The following is a 23853-nucleotide window of genomic DNA, read 5'->3' on the forward strand; positions in this document are numbered from 1 at the left end:
GGGTGATTTAACCCATGGGAATCTCTGGTCTCTCTTTACAAGCTTCACATCAGCCTTGGTCTGGGGCTGAAGCTGAGCTGCAGTGCAAGAAACACTATCCAGCTCCTGCGGATAGAAACTGGGACATGCACAGATCCTGTGCCCAAACCTTCCAACAAAGCCACGCCAGAGCTGAGTTTCTTAATAGCAAGAGTGCGTTTCTCTCTTTGAATACATGCAGTGGCTATCATGCGCAGAACTACATCTTAGCAGATGTGTACACCTAATATGACTATTCTTACAGCACTCATTCTAATAAGTACTGTAAATGACATCTCAATTAAAAACGAGCAATTGCACACAACTTCCTGCCCCTATTTCTTAATTTGCTTCTGCATAAGGAAAATAAATATGCAGTGGTGTTACCTGAGCTGACTCACACGTAACCTGAATGCCAAATTTTCAGATGCTACAGCAAGTAGAGCCCAGTCCTGAAGGTCTCCTGCATGCAGCAGTGTTCACGTTGGGGGACACAGGGGACACCAGGGATGGGCAGGTGCCATCCTGCCAAACTGGTCCTTAATTCTATGGTAGGAAATAATGAGTGTCAAAATTCCTGCATCATGGTTGGGTGTCCAAATCACTCTGGTTGAGGGAGGAATCAATAGAAAAGAGTTTCTAATTTATGAAACACGTTCCTGCTCCTGACAGATTTTTAAACCTGCACTTCTTCAGGTGTTTTGTTTTTTTTTTCCAAACTCTCCTCTCCTCTCCTCTCCTCTCCTCTCCTCTCCTCTCCTCTCCTCTCCTCTCCTCTCCTCTCCTCTCCTCTCCTCTCCTCTCCTCTCCTCTCCTCTCCTCTCCTCTCCTCTCCTCTCCTCTCCTCTCCTCTCCTCTCCTCTCCTCTCCTCTCCTCTCCTCTCCTCTCCTCTCCTCTCCTCTCCTCTCCTCTCCTCTCCTCTCCTCTCCTCTCCTCTCCTCTCCTCTCCTCTCCTCTCCTCTCCTCTCCTCTCCTCTCCTCTCCTCTCCTCTCCTCTCCTCTCCTCTCCTCTCCTCTCCTCTCCTCTCCTCTCCTCTCCATCCTCCCTTCCCTTCCCTTCCCTTCCCTTCCCTTCCCTTCCCTTCCCTTCCCTTCCCTTCCCTTCCCTTCCCTTCCCTTCCCTTCCCTTCCCTTCCCTTCCCTTCCCTTCCCTTCCCTTCCCTTCCCTTCCCTTCCCTTCCCTTCCCTTCCCTTCCCTTCCCTTCCCTTCCCTTCCCTTCCCTTCCCTTCCCTTCCCTTCCCAGAACGAGGAGTTGTTTATTCACTTGAAAAAGCTCTCTCTCTCTGTTTAAAAAATATATGTGGAAGATCTTCCACCTATCACGGGTTCAGTTGACATTTTATTGGTTTAAATGGTGCGAATTGGCCACACATCTCATTGAATGGCTGCAATAGCTGGCATTTAAACACTTCGGTTTGCATCAGCCAGGTAGGAGTCGCTTGCTGGCCACAAATCTCCCGTTACAGTGTCCTCTGCCATCCTGCACGCAGGGATTAATAGCAGCTTTCTGCTTTTTAGGCTAGAGCTGATCCAAGAGGGCCCAAGAGAAAGGGAGAGATTCCTATATAGCGTGACTGACAAGACTGTGAAGAGGGAGTTTATTCACAGCATTATCTAACTCATTCTTTGGCGAAGGAAACTCATCTACTTTTGAGACTTAAACTTCTAAAGAAAACTGCTATGATCTAAAGAGATTGGCCATAAAACTATTTGTATTGAAAACTTAGCCAGCACGCCTTTAGTGAACTTCATTCATTAACATTCTTCCTGGCAAGGTTTCCATATCTCAGCGTTCATTTTATACTTTAATTTGGTTAGTAGGTCTTTGTTTAATCGTCCTATTGAGAGGAGAACAAAGAAGGTTTAGGTGATACAGTGAAGTAATACACTATATTTTATCTCTGGAAAGCCCAGACAAAGTCAGCAGGCTCTGATACCCTCTGATTCGTTGTTTTTTTTTTTTTTTCCTCTTCCAGGACATTCGAAATCACAAATCAGTTTTGGAGCATAAAGATCCTCACTGTACTGAGCTGCGGACACCTTCAGAAGAGAAACAACTTGTCAAGCAGAGAAATTATGCTTTGAGCACGACACACAGCCCCAAAGGAAGATTATCTCCAGAAAAGTGCATCTCCATTACTCTGCGGATGGATGTTCTGCATTTATATCTCTGCCCTCCAATAAAATCTCTAGTCAAGATATATATTTTTTTCCATTTCTGGGCTTTTTGCTTCCTGTCTCCATATTAACATCATAGATTTTTATTTTTATTTTTTTATTTTTTATTTTTTTCTGGGGGAAAAAAACTCATTAGCAGTGATTTTGCTCAAGGAATATTGCATTTTGCAGCGAGGATGTCGCATTGCTCTTTTCTCCAGCAACCTGCAGGCACAGAATGCTCTAAGGAAGACTTAAAAACTAGTCAGGATAATAAAAAAGAGCTGTTTCCTTATAGATGTAGCTGCTCCCTATCCCTGAATCTGGTGGAGCGTGAGCGGGGAGCTGCTCAGCTGCTGTAAGCCGACACAGCTCCAACTGACTCCCAACTGACTCCAGATAGAAATCTGGCCCTAGAGTAAAGGCAGGACTCAACAAGCTTTTCTCACAGAATGGCTTTTGCACTGTTTTCTGGAGTATTTCCTACCAATACACATCATGTTCCTTATAACCACTCCATTCCATGCACTGGTAAAGGGGATTGTTGCTTCTTCCTTCTCTTTATATGAACACCCATGCTAGTGAGTTGTCTTCTTATTGAAATTCCTAATTCTCCACTTCCTAAGCCTTTTCAAACAGCTTTGTTCATAAACTTCAACTGGCTGTGAAAAGAGATGCTTTCCGGAGGCAGCGCTCGCATCCTCTTCCACAGAGCCACTCTCCAAGACAGGGAAAGCACACAGAGCCCCGATGCTCTTCCATGCAGACCAATGAGCAAAGCAACCCCTAGCTACCCTAAGTGCTATCCCCTCACTGAAGGAGGATGCTGAGGCCAAAATCTAAATCACAACTGGACTCAGAGAAACAAAAAAAAAATGAACAAACAAACAAAACAGCCCTAATTCTGTCAGAGCTTATTAAAAGCACAGGAAATATAAGCCATGAGATTATGGAAGCAAATGCATAGATTTTAGTCTTTTTTTAAATTATTTTTCTGAGGAAAGAAGATCCATACCGACCCCGTGCTCAGAGGAGAACCATTTTTGGAAGCCAATAGCTCTTTTATGCTCCCAATTCCTGGTCTACACCAGCGTTAAGTGAAAGGGGAGTCAGGCTCTTCACGGCTGCTGACCGAGGTTGCTCCGAAGCGATGACCCGGAGGTGAAAGGCCCCTTCTCCTGTTACTAATCCCGTGAGCCACACAAGCCTCCTGAAAATGATTCTTCGGTTTTATTACCACCGAGGTCATTTATGGAATCATAAAACCCTGGGTAGGAAACCAAGCTGGCAGGCGGCAGCAATGCATGGTCACAGAGATCTCTGTCCCACGGTAGAAATGGTAAAAGTTCTGCCCTTCTTCCACGCACCTTGAATAATTCAGTTGGTTAAATGTGAGAAGTTGTGATTAACTGAGCGGAGGAGGAAACAGATAAACAACTTACCAAAAGCTAGTTCTTTATTATTGCAACCAGAAATGACCAAAGACTGCATATTTTGTAGGTCTGCGTATTACACGTGGAGTAAAACAAGAATCAGGTTTGAAACATTCAACAATTCAAAATAAAAAACAGCAAACCCAAGAACTTTCTTGACTAACACACGGACTGGTAATTACCAGGGACAGAATATAAATGAAGTGGCATTGAACAAAGAAGGTAACAGTGCACTTTTAATAAACCAATTTCATCCACATCTCCACCAATTTGCAATTTAACAGTTCTATCAGCAAAGCCTCATTTCCCTAACTAGACCGGTATGTTTAAAAACATGACTAATTCATTCTCATTAATATCAATTTGGATGCATTTAAAAAATGGCCCTTAATATCTGTGCAACAGGTTAAAGGGCCGTATGCTCAAACCTCAGACGTTTCTCACTGTACAGCCTGAAGTATACATATCCCCAAAGGAACCAATGAAGTCTAAATGCTCCCTATGGCATCAGAAACAACAGAATTTATTCTTATATTTTGTTTAGCTCTGAGACCCACTGTTCCACAATATCTAATACTGTTGTTTTTGTTTTTTTTTCCTCCCTGTGATTTTTGCCCTCATTTAAAATACAGCTCATATTCATTCTGCTGGTCTTTCCAAGGGGACGCACAAAGCAGAGCAATGTGTCTCTTGGTCTTACTGGCAGCTGGCACGTCCTTCACCCCAACACAAGCCTGGCCATTTTGGCAAACTCAATACCACTTGTTAAAGGAAAAAAAAAAAAAAGCTGAGCTCCAGCTACAGATTAACACACTGGAGCTACCATTAAAAGTGCAGAGCCCCTGGCCTAAGCCCTCAATTCAGAAGGCATTTAAGCACATGTATAACTAAGTGTGGGAACAGTCTCCTTGAAGGCAATAGGATTACTCACTTCTTAAGAAGTTACCACATGTTTAAGTATCTGAATCAAGGCCTAATTATGGTGCTGGTTGACTTCTCGTGCGCGCACCACTGGGGCAGATCTCGCCAATCCCTTAAAGCCACAAGGACAAGCGTGTGTCACGCAGGCTTTTAATAGCTGCTAGGTTTGTCTTCTGAGGCAAACAAAAATAAAAGTCCTCGTGCCCTAAAAAATAAAAAGGTACTTTATAAATATCAGGTATTTACACGTGTGAAACTCTTTTAATGGGAGGTGGTTTTACGCACCTGTGAAATGTACAAGCAATGAAACGGTACATTGACGAAGACTAAAAAACAAAACCAAAGTATAAAATATATTACAGGTCCACCAAAATAAATTCACACGGAAGAAAAAAATCGACACAATAGAAACTTTCCTTTTTAAAAAATAGAAGATATATCACAAAAGCTTGAACATGTTTATTTTATGTTAGTACTAAAAATCAAGGGAAAAAGCTTCTTATATTCTTGTCACAAAAATATTTACCAGCCACTTTTTATTTCCACGTTATGATTATCTGGCTCAGCAGGAGTAGAGGCTGAACTGCACCCAGACTAAAGAAATCATTCCAGAAAGGTCTTCTAGGTTTACAATTACTGCAATTTACATTTTCGTCTCCTCTCAGCACCTTACCGCAAAGGTTTCAGAGGAATAAAAAACAAATCAAGAATAGGACAGCTATCTGTATTTACAACATTCATCTTTGTTGCTGCCGAGCCACAGGAGCGGCACCATTAACTACTGAAGTCCTCACACAGCTCTGTGCAAAAAACGGCCCTCCGTAGGTGAAAGACAGCATCAGAATGTACCCAAATCCACCCCCCTGGGCTCGCACAGCCTGAGAAACGCAACAGCCCCCGAACGGACAATCGATCCTTGCCCCCAATTCACTCCAGAGTCAAACCCATAACACCCGATGACGGAGGGTGGGACGCGAGCACACCGCATCCCTCTGTGACGGAGTCAGGGCAGAAGCGCTGAAGCGACCGCACGACTTCAATCCACGGCCAAGTCTTCAGTGTGCTCTGTGCTTCCTCTTCTTGTGTTTTTTATCCTTCTTCTTGTTGGCACACTTGGAGCAGAACCATTGCATCTCTTCTGGGGGTGCAGCCGTAATTCCGACGCAAGGCCTGTGGAGGATAGGAGAACACCACGCCGTCTTAATGTTACTGCTATTTCTTACCCAAATGAACTAAACTCTTCAGTGAGAGATGGCATCTGGCCTTCTACACGTCCCCCCAATTCCTCTAGCAATTATCATTATACTGATGACTATTATGATCTAGAAGAAATGCAAAAAAAACTTGCTTTGAAACAAAAAAAAATGTATTGAAGGGACCCTCCAATAAGAAATCACTTGTTTGCTAAAAGAAATCACATAATATGCTAAATTTACATCTGAAAAAAAAAAAACCAACAAAAAAAACCCCCAACCTTACGATTTTATGTAGCTGTTAAAAAAATGCCTAAAAAGTGATTAATTCCCTCAAACCATTTATACGAGCTGACATTTATATTACTGTTCATACAATGCTCCACAACTTGAAATGTCTGTCTGTATACACCATGCTCACAATCCTGCACTTCTCACAAAATTACCAGAATCAGCAATATTTCCTGGTCGTTTCGAAAACAACCGCTATCACCAATTCCCATTAATTAAAGTAACGCTCCTTCACAGTTTAAAATCTGCTTCTTCAGATTCCAGAGAAACAGAGATAAAAGTATCTTCCAGATGATTAAATTGGACACAGCAAAGCCATTCAAATACGCCCAGCCTCATGAACAACAACAACAACAAAAAAGGTTTTAATAATGTAGCCACAATCTGCAAAGGAACGGCAGAACAGGATGGATGAGAACAACTTACCAGTGATACCAATCATCGCAGTCATCACAACCTATCATTGGACTGCCATCATCTGGCTTGTTACAGCCAGGACAGAACCAGATCTGGTTACCCCATTCATCTCGAATCTGATGCAAAGAAAAGGAAAGTTAGCTGGTTTTAAGGGCTAAGCAGGCAGCAAAATCAATCTTCAATGAAAAAAAAAAGAAAAAAAATAAGGCAGTTTGTTGTTTATCCAAGAAAGCTTTTCAATGCTCACTGCCCTTACTTATGAATTCTCTTGTTGTATGTGTTCAGAATTACGGTTTAATTGATTTTTCCTATCCTGCACCGGACAGCAAAAGCATGCATTTTTCTGCATTGTCTGTAAACCAGCAAAGCCAGTTATACCACCTGACCTATGCACAGTCATTCACATATAGCAGACGGGGCTTAGTGACACAATTCCTTCTCTGTCTATACTACCACGACCAGAAGACTTTTAAAATTCTACCCTGTTAATGGCAAGAATGGGCTACAGCAGGCTCTTGTGTGAGATAACAGTCTTATATGCATGTAACATATACAGTGCCATGTGTATATATTGCCTTATTACTTATTAGCCAAAGTCTTCAACTCAACTAGCTGATAAGATCAGGATATAAAAAAAAGTTGTTACTGAGTAACTTTCCATTCCCCTTATGACATTTATGCCATGGTACCATTTACTAAAGGGTAAATGAAACAGGAGAGGCAGATCATTTACAGTATTGGACGGCTGCACACTGGATTTGTCATATTCAGAATTTTATAAAAAAAAGTTTACATTTATATCCTGCTAAAGCTGTATTTGTATTTTTAAATTTCAAATGCTCTAATACTTTTTTATTTTGTTTTGCATACATGAAAAACGTCATGAAGTTCATTCAAAGGAGAGTAAAATAACAATATGAAGCACAAAATGTCTGTGGTATTACCCTGATTTCATCATTTCTTTATGGAGATTTGCACATTATAGCCGAATCTCAAAAATATGAACCATTTTGTTCTCAGCTTTTGTGCATTAGTGCAGTTACACATATCTAAGACAATAACTTTTTGCTATCTGCAGAGCTTACAAACGTGGTATTAGAAAGCAGTAGATAAAAAATCCCCAAATGCTCTTAGGGAAAAAAAAAAAAAAAAAAGCCAATACATGGTGGTCTGTACATCTTACACCACTGCCAGAAAAATCAATAGGAATATACCAAAGCTGCAACCAACACATCACTCTTGACTGACTCTTCTTAAAACCCTGATTTTTTTTTGTGATCTGAAACTAGAAAATACAAAGCCCAGGAATATTAAGCAGGGAACAATCCCTTTCTAACAGCAATGTGCAGCAGGCAATGCCATATGACAAACTGAATTTTAAAGCTCATTGCACTGATCATTCCTATCTACACATCTGCTCTCCATTTGTGGATGCTGATGCTGGGCAGGTGCCCCACCTTGGTGCCGCCAGTGTTAGACAATGCTGCCTATGTTGCTCCACCAGAATATGGACTTTTTCACTTTTCCAAACTTAATTTTCCAGGGGGATGTTTTTCTGCACAATGCCAGCTTCCAGATGATCACGGGTTGGAGAGGGACAGGGTGGTCTACATCCACTGCAACCTATCTGGATTTGCTAAACAAGAACTTGGGCTGCTGAATGAGGATGTCGAAATATTGCCTAACTTCTTTTTCCTTAATGGGTTGTGGAAGAAGGGACAGTATGTGACTGCTGAATGCTATTTTAGTACAGACCATTTAGAGTTAATGATCAGAACACATTTACTGAGATACTATCCTGCAGGGAAATCCCACATCATATATTTTAACTATAACATCGTCCTTCTGTCCTTCCCTGCGGAAGGGAGTTGTGCACCTCTGTCACACTGGCTCCAATCCTATCTCTAGAAAAGCTTTCCCAGTTGACCTTGGGAAAACTGTTTCATCATTCTGAGTCCTGACTTCCCTCCATAGAAAAAGCTATTAAAATTATTAATTATTCCTTTTTTTCCCCAACCTCTCTTTCAGTTTCTTAACTTAGAAACTTCTCACATCAGGAATCTCTCTGCCTGCAAAGGTACTTGGATCTTAACACACTAAAGCCCTGGTTTCAACTGTAAAAGAAAAAACAAATAACCCAGAGTCTACTGAATAGAATCCTCCAATTTCTCCCCAAGGCAGTAAGAGTGTTACCACTGAAACACTGGCCTTAGGAAAAGTAACAGGTTTTCCTTCCTTAAACACCCATCACCTCTCATTTATTTGCCTCCAATGCTTACTAGGTAAAATTGGATGTAGTACAGTATTTTGAAAATGTTTCTCTCCTAGAGAGAATTGCAAAGCTTCTGGACACTACTGTAATAAGTAAGGATGGCATCACACCTATGCTGTGATAAAGGAGGTGAGGATGCATATCTTCATCCCAAAGATATGCACAGCCTATGTGAGGTAGTCGAATACTGTAACCAACTCTGGAGTGAAATGTAGCAGCTGTTTAAATAGAGACCAGTAACATGATACAGCAGTTTAAGTCAAGCAGGGAAGAGCACCTTCTCCATTGGAAACAGCAGGGTAGATTTACACTAGGAATCATTATAAAAACAGGAAGGAGGAAAAAAAAAAAAAAAAAGGAAAAAAATCATGCAGACTTTGCAAGCGAAGTACAGAAAGCTCTGTAATAAAAGCAAGTTTCAGGAGTTTCAAATGGTGAGAGTTTTAAACTGGTACCCGCTATAGATAAGCAAGGTGTCACCAACCAAGCTGGAACTCAGCCAGGGCAGGGAGGATTACAACACTGCTGCTATTGTTGGCGGTATCTGCTGCTCTTCGGTGATTAGAAATGGTAGGACTACCACCTTACACTGCATCTAGAGTAAAAATTTTCCATAGCAGAACAGTCCCAGCACTACCCAGAGGTGTGTCTGTGCTTGTTTAGAGAATGTAGCCCCTTCATCCTGTTGGAAGGGAGACTCGGATGGGGCCCTAGGCAGTCTGACCTAGTGGGTGGTAACTTCATCCATGGCAGGGGGGTTGGAACGGAATGGGCTTTAAGGCCCCTTCCAACCTAAGCCATTCTATGTGGAGTAATTAAGAAGCTTTAATGGTGCCAAAGAGAAATCAAGTTCAGAGCAAATTCTACAAATTCAGATGCACAAACGTGCAGTTTCTGTATGTTGGAGAAAGCAGGATAGAGAACAGTGCACTCTGCACACTACAAATGAGGGCTAAATCAGATTCTTCTGCCTGACAGCAAAATCTATGGTGAGTTTGACATTTGAGGTTTCAATTTAGGGCTATGAAAGTATCTATAAAAAAACGTCATCTCCAAAAATATATGCTCCAGGTGAAAATTCCAAGTGGGATACAACTGGGCTTGTTGGAATTAATTTAAATGTTGAGCTGGGAAGACAGAAAAAAATTAGCCCAATAGTGTTTTAACTATTAACCCTTCCAAGCAAGTGTGCGGAAGCAAGGGCCAGAGCAGAGAGTAACATCACAAGTCTAATGCCATCAGTTTGAAGTGATGAGTCACCATGAAGCTCAGCAGTTCAGGAGATGAATGTCACTGGGACAACACATCACAGCACATGCCACCTACCACGTAAGTACTGACGGTCTCAGTCACCACGCTCCTAACAGGTGCTTTGGAGCCTCCAGCTGCAGAGACGGCTGGGGATGCTGGTGGAAGTAGGGCAGGTGAGACTGTAGGCTGTGGAGGAGCAGGAGCTGGAGCTGGAGGAGGGGTGACGTGCACAGGAGCTGGTACAGGCGATGGCACAGGGGGAGGTGTCTTGGGCCGGCTCACAGGAGTAGCAGGTTTGGCCTCTGGGGCTGGCACCACTTTGCTGATGACTCTGTAGGACCAAAAATGGGGATCGTTAAGAGTTGATGGGAAGAAGGCAATGGTTGATCGCTGGGCAGATATAAAGAAAATATAGTACAGCTAATTCACATCACCTTTAAGTCAGCAAAGAGGCTGTTTCAACCAAACACAAGGACCGCTCTTATTGCCACATCCATCCACAGATCCTGACTACAGGACAGGATGAAGTACAGAGCTATTACAAAGTGAATGCCAGGACAGCCTGAACCACTCTGTAGCCTGCTGTCATATAAATATTCTCTGTGGCTTTACTAAACCTTGTTTCGTTAAGTTTTATTACATTAGCTCAATTTGTGGGAAATATTAGAAAGGAAAGTTAATCAGCTGTGAACAACACTGATTTTAATCTTCAAACTGCGAGACGATATCATCCTCTTAAGATTCTACATTAGGGGTTCTGCAAATATTTGCTGGTTTGGTATTTCTTTCCTCAAATGTTTACGTAATCAGCAGCAGATCTAGTCAGGACAAATAAATGACGCACACTATACACTCTGCAGTTAAAATATTGCTACTTACTCGAGTAGCTGAAGTAGACAGGATGTAGCTCTAGTAAATACAAAGTATAGAATAATCTTGCTCAGGAAGGGGGATACAGGACCCAATATTTACTAACGAATGTTAGTATATAGTGTTATTGATGTGCATACATTTTAACAGACAAGGCTCTTACTGTAAGACTCTAGACTAGAAATGCAGCGAGAAGCAAAAGGACATTTTAGAAAACAAAACAGAAAAACCCCAAACAAAACACTGGATAGGACTATTTGTTTTTACCACATTTTGGTAAATCATTTAACTTATTTACATTTGAATGGTAACTGTGGGAGTACAATTAATTTGTGTAGGGACTAGAGGAAGAAGGAAAATTAAAGAAAGAAAGGTTACACATTCCAGAGAGGAGGACATCTAAGAAAGGAAAAAAAAAAAAAAAAAAAAAGGAAGAGGAAAACCATGATGAAAATCAAGTTGGAACTGCTCCTGAAAATCAGGGGAGAAAAACCAACTTCCACCATCAGTGGGAATTTTACAGGCAATTTCAGAAGTAGTGCCTCTCTCTTAGGATATTCAAAAGGCAGTATCGATAGGATCAGAGACATTCAAGTCAATAATCCGAGTCATCAACTGAGAAAAAGGTTGGAACTACTCAATATTTAAAGCTTGGCTGAGATAATATGTTTTCTCCCCAGATATGTTACTTCACTACTAAATCAGAACGATGGAAGGTTTTAGGAAAGAGAAAACAGAGCAATGGGTTTGGGATTCTTGATTAGTCTGACAACTCCGCCAACACACCAACATTCTGAGACCTCTTGTAAGTGACTGTTAGAAGAAAAACAAAATTAAGCAAGTTTAGAAGCTTTGGCTCACTGGGGCTCCTTACAAGTGGGCATTTCAGCTCTGATGCATAAAATCACTGAATAAATGAAGTTGGAAGGCATCCACACATATATCACTGAATACAACTTCTGACTCCGCACAGGACCATCCAAAATTCAAACCCTGTGTCTGAGAGCATTGTCCAAACACTCTTTGAACTCTGGCAGATCGGTGCCACGACCACTGCCCAGTTCCATCCCCACCTCCCTCTGGTGCAGAACCTTTCCCTAACAGCCCTCTGAGCTGCCAGGGGACACTGCTGACTCATACCCCAGTTCTTTGGTGCCTTCTGTTGTTCACTGCTCCCAAAGCTGAGCATCTAAGACCTTGAGGGTGGGCAATGCTCCCATGGCTTGCAAAGTCCATTTGTGACTTGCGAACCACCTCTTAAAAAAAAAAATCTTGGCATTAATAAAGGAGGAGAGAGATGACGAGCAAAATATTTGGCCTAGTCGAAGCCATTTGTATAGATTCAAACATTATTATTCCTTCTTCCGCCCCCATTTCTACCCTGCTCCAAGTAAACAAAGTCCTGCTATGAGTTCTTTGGGGAGTCAACCCTTCCCTAGTCTGGACTAGGAAATATATTAGCTAAAAGAATTTTAAACACAACTTTACACACAATGTAAACAGTTTAAGAGAAGAATTAGCTAATACAATTTGAATAAGAGTGACCATGCCCAACTTAAGTATTAAATCAAATTATAGAGTTTCCCGGTCAGATAAAGCCAGGTTCTCCTCCTGAACAGGGTCTTCGAAAGCCACTCTGATAATGGCTGCAGAAACTGTAGGGAACATCACAAATGAAATCTTCAAAAACTACAAATATTCATTAGAGGGTGACACATACTCATTGATTGTCTGGCTTGCTTGAAGCGTGCAATTAAGACATGTTCAGTATATAGGGCAGCTTGTTTATCTTGATTTTTAGAACTCAGTTATCAAAACGGGAGATCGGCATTTTGGAGCACGCTTGGCCCTACCACTCCCTTGGGCTAATAAAGTTCTGAGACTTAAGACTCCAGAGTGGAGAAATGAATGGCTTTGTGCTACACCATTAGAGGTGATGGGGTAATCGCAGAGAGGGTGGTTGGGCCTGTCCTCCTTCCTGAAAAAGGGGCTTGCACACACAGCAACAGAGAGGTGGGAAGAAATCAAAGGGAAATAGCAGTCCCACGACTAATAATTAATGTTACTTCAGACTCAGAGAGAAACCTGATATCAAAACAGTATGTAAATGATGGCAAGATTTATGAGATCTATTTTACAGACAAGAGCAGTGAGGCACAGAGCACGCTGCAGGTAGGCGGCACTCACTACAGAAAAGCTTCAGTGCTACTGCTACTGAGGTCCATGCTGGGATTTAAACTGCACATCTGGACATCACCATACCTATATTGTTACATTCCTTCCCAAATGTGCTTTTCCAAATCATTACATTCCTTCCAAATGTGCTTCCAAAATCAAAGCTTTTCTGTTACAAGTCTGTAAGTACAATATTAAGTAAGAGGAAAATATCCCTCCTCATCGTTCAAGGTCCAAAAACTCTAAAATCAAGGCTGGATTCATAATTTTTCATGGTAATCAAACACAAATGAACACCAATCACCATCTACACACTTGGAGTCCCAAGACCAGAATTACACTTCTCCGCATGCTGCTTGCCTGGCAGTGTATCACACATGCATATTCTGCACTGAAAGATAAAAATCAAAGCTGTTTTTGAATCAAAATAGTTCCCCTAGAATGAAGAGGTGTGAGAAAACCCTTGGCATAGATGTGGTAACAAGAGCCTTCATAAATCATAACTAAAGGCTACCACTCCCTTAAAAAAAAGGAAAAAAAAAGAATTAATGTAAATACTGTGTGTCTGGTTGTGTCCAACCCAAATTCTCATTGGATTTCTCCTTAAATGCTAACAGGACTGTATTTCTTACAGAACCTCAGTGTATTTATAATTGAACACATGTGTTGATAACAAGTTTAAAGTAAACCCCTTAAAAACGGCAGAGTTAATGAAATCCCATTTTTGTTATTACTCCAGGGCAATCACTCTGTTCACATAAGACAGATCCAAACCCAAATGGTACGAAAACTGTGTTGGCTCACGAGATCTCTACTGAGATCTTTAGTGTCATGATCTTTAGTCAGCTTATAATCGCTTCTAACTGGCATGAGCTGTAACATGCTACATCTGGAGCAAAATGAGGCTCCAAGGTGTGAAATAGTTTCCTATCTTTGGAAGTAATTTATTTGATTTCATTCTTACCCTTACGGCTGAAAGCACCATTGACTCCTTCACATAAACAGAGGGAAAAGACATGTGCATCGAAAGGAAATGGCTTTTCAAAAATAGGATATGAGCCACAGAGTTGAATGATTGCTATGGGTGATTGGCTCCAAAAAATATGCCGTATCAGTACTGAGAACAGTATGGACCAGAATCGCACGGGCTCTGCCTAGAAGAGGAACAACGTTTCTAAAGCTCTAATTGCCTTCTAAAACCAGGACCGATTTTAAAGCAAGGAGCAGGAGCTCAAGGTCATTTGTACGCAGCAAAATCCCCAACAACTATACCAATGTAATTATAACTAGCACAACTGTCACTCACATTATTACGGGTGCTATTTTTATCTATTAGTGTTGATATGCCCTTATTGATACAAGTTCTTCAATGCTAGAAAGTGAGGTGACGTAACTACTTTGATTACTGGGAAATCTCAGACTTGTAACTGAGATAGCTCCACTAGAAAAAAAATGAAATACTCTAAGAACTATGGGTAAAAGTGTCAAAAACACCTAGGGGAATTAGGAACATTTCCATATGGTTTAGATTCCTCACAGATTAGAGATTATTTTGAAAATTTTATTCCAACCCTGGAGGAGAATTGGTGTAATTTAAACTCTGTAATGTAAGCTAATTCCCATATTACTTTTAGAAAGGGAAATTTAGTTTTTATCTCTCTTATGCCCTGCTGAATATTTTATTCTGTGCAAACAAGTCGTATTGGCAAATAGAAGCTCCACAAGTACGTGCTATGACCAGCTCGCGTGCTTGCAGAGTGCCAAAATGCATCAAACCTCCAGCCAAGCCTCTAGCAATTTTGCAAGTGAAAAGACTTCAATATGTAACCTTGAAATACTAATAAAAACGTATTTTCATGTGATTAATTGCTTGCAATGTTACATTCTTCTCTATCAAAGAGAACACGTATTTCAAAATGCCATACATTTCTGTGGATGTCGTCTGGCCTAATGTAGGTGGCAGAGGGTCTGTGCATGTGTACAGAGCTTTGATGGTGCCCGAGGAGCTCAACAGCTCATTCTTCATTTCAACACTGTGGCAAAACCCTGCAAACACCCCTTCCTGGACAGATGAATCTAGCAATTTCAAAGGCAGTGTGTCACCTAATCCCATTCACAAGTTTACTGAACCTCATCTTAAAACCAGTTAATCTTTTTGTCCCCACTATTACCCTATTTCAGGATCTCCCTGCTCTGGTGGCTCAGAAACCTCTCCTAATTTCCAGCTTCCATTCATAGCCAATTAATTCCCATTTGTTTTTGTGCCAACGTTATTCTTTACTTAAATAGCTTTCTCCCTCCAAAATGTTTATTTGCCTGATGTACTTGTAGCCAGCAATCATATCCCCTCTTCACATGCTAGACAAAACACACAAAGTTGTCCTCCTCTTCTATCATAACATAGCAGCCCCATGCTCACCCTGACAGTGCTCCCCTTTACATTTGCTCTCTACAATTCACTGTTCCTGAACACAAGCAGCGTTCAAGACCTGAATATAACATTTTAGATGAAATATCAGCAGGCTCTTGTGTGACGGCTGACACACTTCCACTATCTCAGCTAAAATTACCACTTGCAATGCATCTTACGGTCATGCTTGCATCACGTTGGTAACTGCCACTGTACAGTCAACTAATGATCCCTCACCCACTTAATTCACCTACTATAATGATATACCTACTGACCAGCTCTTTCCTTCTGGCTGAAATTTCTTTTGGTACTCTTCAGATACAAAGCCTAAACTGCATTTCTTCTTTTATTGAATTAAAAATGATTTTTTTCCCTTCCCAGTTCTTTCTGGACAACCATCAGGTCCTCAGTTGCACTGATGATGTGGTCCTTCAACCTCACTGACAAAAAATGACATCAGTGTTCTGCCTCCTACTGTGACTAGTTTTTTAAATGAAATTATTATATCATATCAGTGCCAAAACACATCCTTGAGCATGTTCACTAGTAACCTCTTCTCTGGTTACATGAGCTCTCCTTCAGCTCTCAGTTGCTAGCTTTCTTGAAGCTAGTTCTTTTCTACTGTACAGTTCCTCTACTAATCCTCATCTCTGTCAGCTTCACTATGAGAGTATCTACCTAAAATCTACCTAAAATCTAAGGAGCTTGGATTTGCCATCTTTCATTCATAGAAGACAGCATCCCTTCTCCTGAAGATAGGACAGCTGTCAATTTTATTCCAGCCATGCACATATGAAAGTCCCAACTCTTCTCCTCTGCAGTGCAGACTTTTCTTTGGAGGGGATGTGACTTGATCAAGCACTCAGCAACTACTTCCTCATGTACTGCACGACTGGGAGGTGGAGGCAGTCACTCTAGGCCCTGAGATGCATGGCAAAAAAGTCAGCCTTTGCCAGTGCCAAAGGGACCATGCTAAGCTAAAAAATCAGTTGTTTTTATCAAAGATTAATATCAAGTTGGCTTAGCACAGTTTACTTTCATTTTGTGCTTTATTCCATTTATTTCCAAGATTTTAAATAGCTCTTCCTTCAAAACTTGTAATTAATTGTATTGCTTCAACAGGTATCTAGAACACTTTCCCTTTCTTCTCTTCTTCAGCATTTCTATTTGCTCTTTTACATTATTTATTAAATAATGTAAAATTGGTACTCTTCAGATTTAACCAACAATAAGTTTTAAAGTAGAACTAAATGTATTCAAGAATTGTTTGTCCCCTAGTCTGAAAATTCACAAGCCAGCTATTTTCTGACTTGGAAGATTATTCCCCTTTTTTGACAGTATGCAAACATCCCTATATTTCACTTCTTGATCTATTAAAGTTAACTTTCACCACTGTCAATCTACTGCCACTATTCACGTTGCCCTAATTCTCAGTACAGGGGAGAATGAACATAGGATTGAAGATGCTGGAACAGGCTCCCCAGGGCAATGGGCACGGCCCCAAGCTGCTGGCGTTCAAGGAGTGTTTGGACAACACTCTCAGACACAGGGTTTGAATCATGGGTGGTCCTGCGTGGAGCCAGGAGTTGGACTTGATGAACTTTGTGGGTCCCTTCCAACTTGGAATATTCTGTGACTCTGTTCTTGGCACATACTTGCATTATCCTTCACCTCCTCCCTGTCTTCACTCCCATGGTTTTCCCTTCTTTTCCTATTTGCTCAGTATCCCATGCAACATTTAATTCAGCTTGACTTATGGCAAGCCTGAATTCACCCCCACATTCTTTTGCTTTGAAGATGTAACTTCTTTGCTAACAGTCCTTTTCTCCTAGAGGTTAAGATGCTTATACCCAAAACACATTTTGAAGGAGTTACTGATAAATGTATTCATTTCCTGCAAGCCTTCCCTTTCCATAGGCAGACATTACCACTTCTGAATCCATTAGGTCTTCAGTCCAGCTGACTTTATCTCTTCTGGTTTATGGACATTTGCACTCTTGAAATTGAATTACACGTTTTCTACTGTTTATTTTTCCATTACTCTAAGTGAAACAGTTCTGTCCTTGGCCTCCATCCTCCATATCTGTTACACCAGGCTATCTCTCCCCAAAACCACAAATACCTTTCTGCAAATGACTCCCACATCTCCCTCCTATTCTTCTCACCATCCCGATTTACAGCTCCAGGTGGCTCATCATCAGTCTGACAAAACAAAATGGAGCTGGTAGCGTGGTGTCTTGGTATCTCTCGTCTTCTTCTCTCTCTTATCATAACAAGCTGCTCAGATCTTTGACAGAAAACCACCAAGCATCGTCCCCTTGTGCTGAGTTCTCAACAGCAAAACCAGAAACTGGTAAAACATGCTCATTCCACAGAGCTCTTTGCAAACTTTCTCTGACGTTTTCACTGCAGACTGCCCTTTCTTGTCATTTATTCTGGGAAATGTTATGGAATGTATGATCTGGAGACAGCTTATAAATTACTTGTACATCCGCCCTCTTCAACCAGGGTAGAATACAAAATTTCATTAACTACTAGGAAACTGTGCCATCAATGGGTGCAGAAACCTCTACAATGGTAATTTCTAACTTGTTACCTTGCAGGCTCTGTACAGCTACAACTCAGCTGCTCAGAGAACAGCTCTACTAAATTCAAGTAAGAGCATCTTCTTCTCTTGCATCTATGGAAGGTAGTTTCTCCGTGGACCTCCTGTCCATGTCCAGCTCTCAGGAACTAAAATACATATTCTTTAGCCTATATAGTCCACTCAGTTTTGCATGAAAACTTCAGTATAAAAAAAGCAACTCTAATAGAAACAATAACAAAACAGCATTTGGCTCCTGCAGTCACCTTCTATCCAGGCAAAGCCTATTCTTTAAACAAATGCCTTTCCACTCATTCACATGTATTTGATCAATTTCTGTTGTGCTTAATAAGGCCACGTCCATTTACACAAGCAATTGGCTTATGTGTCTAAACTTGCCTGAAACATCCTTTTCTTTAATTGAGGTGTACAGTATACAATTTTTTATTCTTGAGCAACAAGGAGAAAAAGCAAAGATACTCTGAGTAAGTTGTTTTGCTTCCTAATGACTCAAGCCTTTTTAAAGATTCACTTCTGGAGTCACCACCTGACATGGCCAGCAGCAAAATGAAATAATTTATTTGTCGCAGCCTACCACCTACCATAAGCTGAATGAATAATTAGTCAAGGGTGGCTTCTGTAATTAGAAAAAAAAAAAAAAAAAAGAAAAAGAAAAAGCTAGAGACTAAATCCGATGTTGGAAATAACTCAGACTCAGAGAAGAAAAAAAAATTTCCAGATCAACTTCAGAAATATAAACTGATTATTTGTTTCTTTTGGTAAAATAGTCTTCACTTTTTTTTTTCATTTGAAAGTTGCAATCTTGCAGCAAGGGAGGGGCTGAGGAACCTCCACTGCAGTGAACAGGACTTTTGGATGGATACAAGACCACACATGGGGGTTTCACTGCAGGATCAGGGCCAATATGTTACACTCAAACAGAACGATCAGAAAAGGGATATGAATCATATGCAGAAGAATATCTCCATTAAAATGCATATCCATCCAGAATTTAAAAAGGCATTGAAAAATCAGTCCTCCAGCTCTTATAATTTAACAATTATAGAACAGAAAAATGCGTGTCTGTATACACACACACAAACACACACGTACAAAGATTTATGAGAGCTGCAAAGATCACTGGAATTCCTAAAGAACATCTCTCGGAGAGGAGCGCGATCATTTGTCATCGCTCTGACTGCTCACTTAGGTGGTCTATTGATCATATCAAAATGATTTAACCATTACACACTCTATTCCACCTCACAGCAAAAGCTGGATTGGCACCCAGAGCGTTAGTTCTGTTAACACAGTTAACTCAGTCTTTCACGGCTTAGTGCTAAATTGTAAAATAATTGGAATACCCATTAGCACTGCAATAAACAAGAGACTTTCGTTGCCTGGACTCTATTGTTAAGTTTTCCCAAACAGTGGTTTGCCCTTCTACATTTTCCTCCCTGAAGTATCACTTCTTCCCTCCTATTTAATTCTGCAGCAAGTTCTCCTTCAGAGCTTTCTGTTGAATAAGCAGCGTCTTGCAGGGTAACCAACACCGCCCACAGCTGTGTCCCACAATAGCCCCATGCTGCTTGCATTACATCTTTTGGAGGATTTGGTCACGGTGCCTTAATTGCTACAAACACTGCTCTTATTCATAAAAACGTGCAGAAGGAGGGGCTTCCAGCAGGATTTCTTTACCTGTTTCCCCACCACAAAACAGTGAAATAAATGGAATGGGTCATGAGCTACTTGGATGGTAATGCAAACCTATGGCTTGACAAGTCAATAAAAAGCCAATCCTCTCCTCTCTAGCCACACATAGGGAGCCAAAGCTAGAGGCAAACAATTTGGATATGTCTACAAAGGGAGTTTAATGAACCCCATTATTCAGCCATTGTGGGCAAACACTATATAGACAGTAATCTAAATGATCAGCATCTGAATGGCTTTCTGCTAAATAGCACCTGAAGTTCAGAAGTATTTTTCATATGGTCTTGTTTATCCAAAAGAGAATGACCTTATTAAAAATGGAAGCTCATGAATATCCACCAAGCATGATACTGTAAAAATCAGATGCGTTCTTAAAAACTACATGTGGCAGAATTCTGGTTTAATTGAAGCTAAGAGCAAAGTCATATCTTAGATATCTAGCTTTTTTCACACCTCCCACAGTGTTTTGAGTACTCCCCAAAAAATGCATATGCATGTTTCTGCAGCAACCACAGATCCCCAGTGAACTCTGGGGAATACCAACACAGTCCTTGTCTAATTTCTTGTCTTTAACCAGCTCAAAAAAAGGTGTATCCACCTGGAACTGCTAATATCTCTTTGCTCCTCTTTTGGTCCTTTTTTAAAGTCTGATTTTGTATGTGTATGTGTGAGACGTTCCCCCCAAAATTTAATCTCTAGAGAACTTGCAGCTCAATTACAACCCTGTGCATGGCAGGGATGTTGGAACCAGATGACTGTTAAGGTCCCTTCGAACCCAAGCCATTCTATGATTCAATTCTTCTGTAAATTAAACTTGCTGCAGATAGGAGAACCACATTTCAGGCAAGTGTTTTAGGATAATGTTATCCTATAACAAAGTTGGTGGCACTCTGCTGCAGGTGAGCTGGTAAAGTTTTACACAATTTCAAAAGGAGTGAATAAAGAACTGTTTTACTGGAATTTTACTGCCCAACCACGTCTGTACTTAAAATAATCAGTTCTTGAGCAAGTAGTAATGATGACCCAAGCCACCAATGTATGAAAAATAAGCACCTCCAGCAGTCCAGCTGTGTTTCAAGTAGGGTTATAGCATCAGCATCATGCCATTTTCTCAGGCTGTATTTCCCTACAGGTTCCTACTTTGTCAGACACGTATCATTTTGCCAACTTATAAAAACATGCATTATTTTTGCACCTTATTGTGATGGAAGTCGTCAGACGGATCAATCACAGAGACTCAGTGCAACAAAACACAAAACGACAGGACAGGCTTCCCTCTTAGTTCCCAAAAAATACTTCTGGGTCACCAGTATCATACAGAGAGATCATATTCCACGCTCACAAAAACATTTGGTCTATACTGCCACTTGGCTTTCAGATGTTCTCCAAAGGATGTCAGCTGGTCACGTTACTGGCACTGCTGTCATGGGAATATCATGCCATTGAGTGAGCCTCCAAAAGAGCCTAAGTTAGGCCTTGGACTGATAATGTCCTAGCAAGTGATACAAGCCTTTAGTGGAGTCAATTAAATATATGGATAAAAAGCTCTCTCTTAATTCCTTTAGGATTTTATTTTCAAGTCCACAAGTTATTTAATACACATTTTTATAGACACACATATCTGAGTCTGTGCAATTTTTTTGGAGAAGGCTACATATATGCTGACATTAAAAATATCCGAGACAAGGGGCAATTTATTAAGAGCAGCAGGCCAGATTTGCAAGTTAAACACTGTTAAAATACCTGTCTTTTCCCTATTCATGTCTGCTTTCCAGGTTCTCTGCTGATTGCAGAGCTATGATACAATGCAGTAAGAATCTGGAGGAAAAGCCTGATGTTTTAGTATGAAGTTCAGAACTTGATTTCACAAACACACATATATATACACTGCCCTCTCTCTGTATAAATGCATATGTATGTATTTGCATTCATGTGTACATAAATATATAAAGGCACAGAAGCACTGAAACAATGACTAACAAATGGCACTCTGCTTTGTGGTCTGATGTTGTCAAAAGTCATGTGTTTTTACTTAAAAATCATATTTAAATGTAGAATTTATCTGAAGTATCAGAAATTACAGCACATATTTTTGCTGAAGTTTATATCAACTGTGGCAGTAACCAGTAACTGGAATGTCAGTACCCCATCAATAAACATGCTTTTTAAAAACTTATGTGTATGAAACCTGTGTGTGTGAAAGTTTTTAGAAGTTATGCGTATGAAATGATTTATGCTTAGGAAAAATAACTAGACAAAAAGAAACCACGATGCAACTGAATAAGAGAATTCTGCTCATCGTTTGCAGATGATTTTAAATTGAAACATGTATAGTAGCTTTGTGCTTTTTAATTTCTTTTCTTAAAAAAAGATAGCATCTCCAGTTCCTTCCTATACTAACTCAGTTAGCAATCTTCTACCCTGATAACACTGGAGTGGAAAAAAACAGTGAAAAAACCTTCCAACATATCATTCAAATCATATCTAAAAAGGTGGTCATAAATATTTTAGAACCCAAGCAAACTAATAAGAGTTAGGCCCATTAAGGATAAGATCTTTTACAACAAATTAAATAAAACAATTTATTGGAGCCTGGACTTGAGATAAACTAGATTTACTAGCTGACCCTTTATTCATTTAAAGAACAAAATTAGCTCTAATTGCATTAGAATGGAATCCAGTAAATTTCTTCTAATGTGGCATCCATGCAAGTATTGCTGTAATTGTTTACAACTAAGATGGAAATGCTTTGATTATAATCTACTTTCTTCTTGTTTTACTGCACAGTTAAAACACTCCCCCCAAAAAACACTGATCTGTAACATTTTTTCCTATATTCGTCCCTCTAAAGGAACAGCTACATTTTCATGTCTATTAAGCTGACATTACTAATAGCTATCTCTTTTGAACTGATGTGTGTTGGAAGAATATTTGCATGCTGGACAAGCTTGAGTGGCCAGAATATACTTGTATTCATAGAAAAAATAATGAAGGAGACTCCTCTGCCACAATCAGCATTGCTTTGTACACTGGTCCAAGCAGAGGAGCTCAGAAGCAACATAACTGGAAATTGCTCCACGGCAACATCATTTTCCTCAGCACTGCAGTATTTAAACTTGTGCTGCATCATTAGAAATCTGAATTTCCATTTTAAGTGCCATTCAATCTGACCTCTTTTCTTCAGATACTTGATATTAGGAAGAATGTCTTCATGCAATGGATGGTCAGGCATTGGATCAGGCTGCCCAAGGAAGTGGTGCAGTACCCATCCCTGGAGGTGGTTAAGTAGATGGAGCACTAAGGGGCACAGTGTATAGTGTTATACTTGGTATAACACTTGGTATACTTGGTATAATACTTGGTAGCATTAGGTGATGCTTAGATTTGATGACCTTCATGGTCTTTTCCAACCTAAATGATTCTACCATTCAGTGATATATACTTTTTGGATTCACCAAGATCTCTAAGTACAATCTTTTGCATGAAGTTTCCCCAAGAGAGACCAACTTCCAACTGAAAAGGTATTTAAGTAGCTCCCAAACCCTCCCAACAGCTTTTTCTTCTAACAGAGGGAACTGAAAGAATTCATTTGCCTATCTAGTTTTTATACATCATTTTCTATCAATCCTAAAAAACGTAGACAACTTTCTATGGCCATTCACAATAATTTAAAATAATCTTATGCTAGTATAAACTCCAGAGACATCTCAATTGACACACAACTACCTGATATTCATCATCAACACACATGAAATGTAAGTTTAACTCTCCCCTGGTATAACGCATCACAAAAGCATTGCTCTTGTTTCTGTCCCTTACCAGCTATGTAAAAGGTTTATGAATCTACTGTGGTCGGGCAACTAGTAACTTTAAATCCAGGTGGCAGAGATTTCTGGAATTAATTCAGCAGCCCAAACCATGTATGCAGTGCTTTGTCTCAGAGTTTCACACAAACGATCACTTCTAATAATGAGCACCACATATGAAATCATACTCTGAGTCCAGGCTAAATATTAATTGTTTTATGAAAGCGAAATGATTATCTACAGTAGGAGAGCTCCCATGAAAGCTCATTAGACACTGGATCAACGTGCAACACAAAAAAAATTGCCAGACCCTGAGCCAAGTGGTACAAACTGTGCTTTCTTC

At 40.4% G+C, this 23853-nt stretch overlaps 1 protein-coding gene across 1 annotated transcript in view; it reads right to left on the bottom strand.

Annotated features, from left to right (window-relative positions):
* Positions 1–5586: 5586 nt before the first annotated feature.
* TAF3 (TATA-box binding protein associated factor 3) overlaps positions 5587–23853 on the bottom strand; it is a gene marked incomplete at both ends in the record, with an annotated part of 111536 nt that continues 93269 nt past the window's right edge. The window contains 3 exons of the mRNA XM_079549740.1: positions 5587–5701; positions 6442–6548; positions 10031–10286. Of these exons, the coding sequence (XP_079405866.1) occupies positions 5587–5701; positions 6442–6548; positions 10031–10286 (478 nt within the window). The remainder of the gene's footprint in view (positions 5702–6441; positions 6549–10030; positions 10287–23853) is intronic.

Source organism: Tetrao urogallus, assembly GCF_951394365.1.
Source record: "Tetrao urogallus genome assembly, chromosome: 1".
In the NCBI taxonomy this organism is placed as follows: Eukaryota; Metazoa; Chordata; class Aves; order Galliformes; family Phasianidae; genus Tetrao; species Tetrao urogallus.